This window comes from Trichoplax adhaerens, genomic scaffold (genome assembly GCF_000150275.1).
Source record: "Trichoplax adhaerens TRIADscaffold_4840 genomic scaffold, whole genome shotgun sequence".
NCBI lineage: Eukaryota > Metazoa > Placozoa > Uniplacotomia > Trichoplacea > Trichoplacidae > Trichoplax > Trichoplax adhaerens.
In genome coordinates this window covers 1-1,009 of record NW_002062354.1, presented here as the reverse complement: position 1 = coordinate 1,009, position 1,009 = coordinate 1, and the positions used below count along the sequence as shown (strand labels likewise).

General features: G+C 29.2%; 1 protein-coding gene across 1 annotated transcript; it reads left to right on the top strand.

Moving 5' to 3' along the window:
• Positions 1-3: 3 nt before the first annotated feature.
• On the top strand, positions 4-801 carry TRIADDRAFT_63070 (uncharacterized protein; the record flags this gene model as incomplete). The annotated part of the gene is made up of 1 exon (XM_002119071.1): positions 4-801. One exon carries the CDS (start codon positions 4-6, stop codon positions 799-801), a length of 798 nt encoding a protein of 265 aa, XP_002119107.1.
• Between the last annotated feature and the right edge of the window lie 208 nt (positions 802-1,009).

Below are 1,009 nucleotides of genomic sequence, written 5' to 3'. Positions count from 1 at the left end.
TATATGAGAAATTTTGCGGAAGAGTATAAGGATATACAAATTGTGCAACGACTTGTTGCACAATTACCGTGGGGACATAATGTTGTATTGATTGATAAGGTTCCAGATAAAACTAAGCGTGAATTTTATATAAAGAGCAGCATAAAACATGGCTGGTCAAGAAATGTAATGTTGATGCATATAGAAAGTAGCCTATATGAAAGAAAAGGACGAGGAGTTACAAATTTTGATAAAAATTTACCTAGTTTAGAATCAGATCTTGCAAAAGGATTAATGAAAGATCCTTACTGTTTTGATTTTTTAAGTGCAACAGATGATGCGCATGAAAGAGAAATAGAAAAAGGGTTAATTGTACATATTCAAAAGTTTCTTTTAGAATTGGGAGAAGGCTTTGCATTTGTAGGGAATCAATACCATTTAGAGGTGGGTAATAAGGATTTTTACGTAGATATGCTATTTTACAACTTAAAATTACGCTGTTACTTTGTAATAGAGTTAAAAACTACAGAGTTTAAGCCGGAATATTCTGGCAAGCTTAATTTTTATCTTTCAGTTATAGACGATAAATTAAAACATAAAGATGATAAACCTTCTATTGGTTTAATACTATGTAAATCTAAAAACAAGGTAATAGCAGAATACGCATTGGAAGGCATAGAGAAACCTATAGGGGTATCAAATTATAAATTTACTAAACAATTAACAGATCAACTAAAAGAAACACTACCAACTGTTGAAAAGCTAGAAGAAGAATTATCTAAAGATATAGAAAAAATAGATGAGGGAGAGGAAGATGAATAGGAATGATTTGATCACAAAAATAATTAAATTTTTGATTAAGCTAAAATATGAAGAGAAAAACATAGGAAAAAGGTATTCAGTAAAAATGCCAAAACCAATAAGTCCAATTTTTAGTGTCAAGAAAATCCTAATAATAATAGCTATAATATTTAGTTCTTTTTATATATTAAGAGCTATTTATGTGAGTACGGTATTTAGCACTGTTATG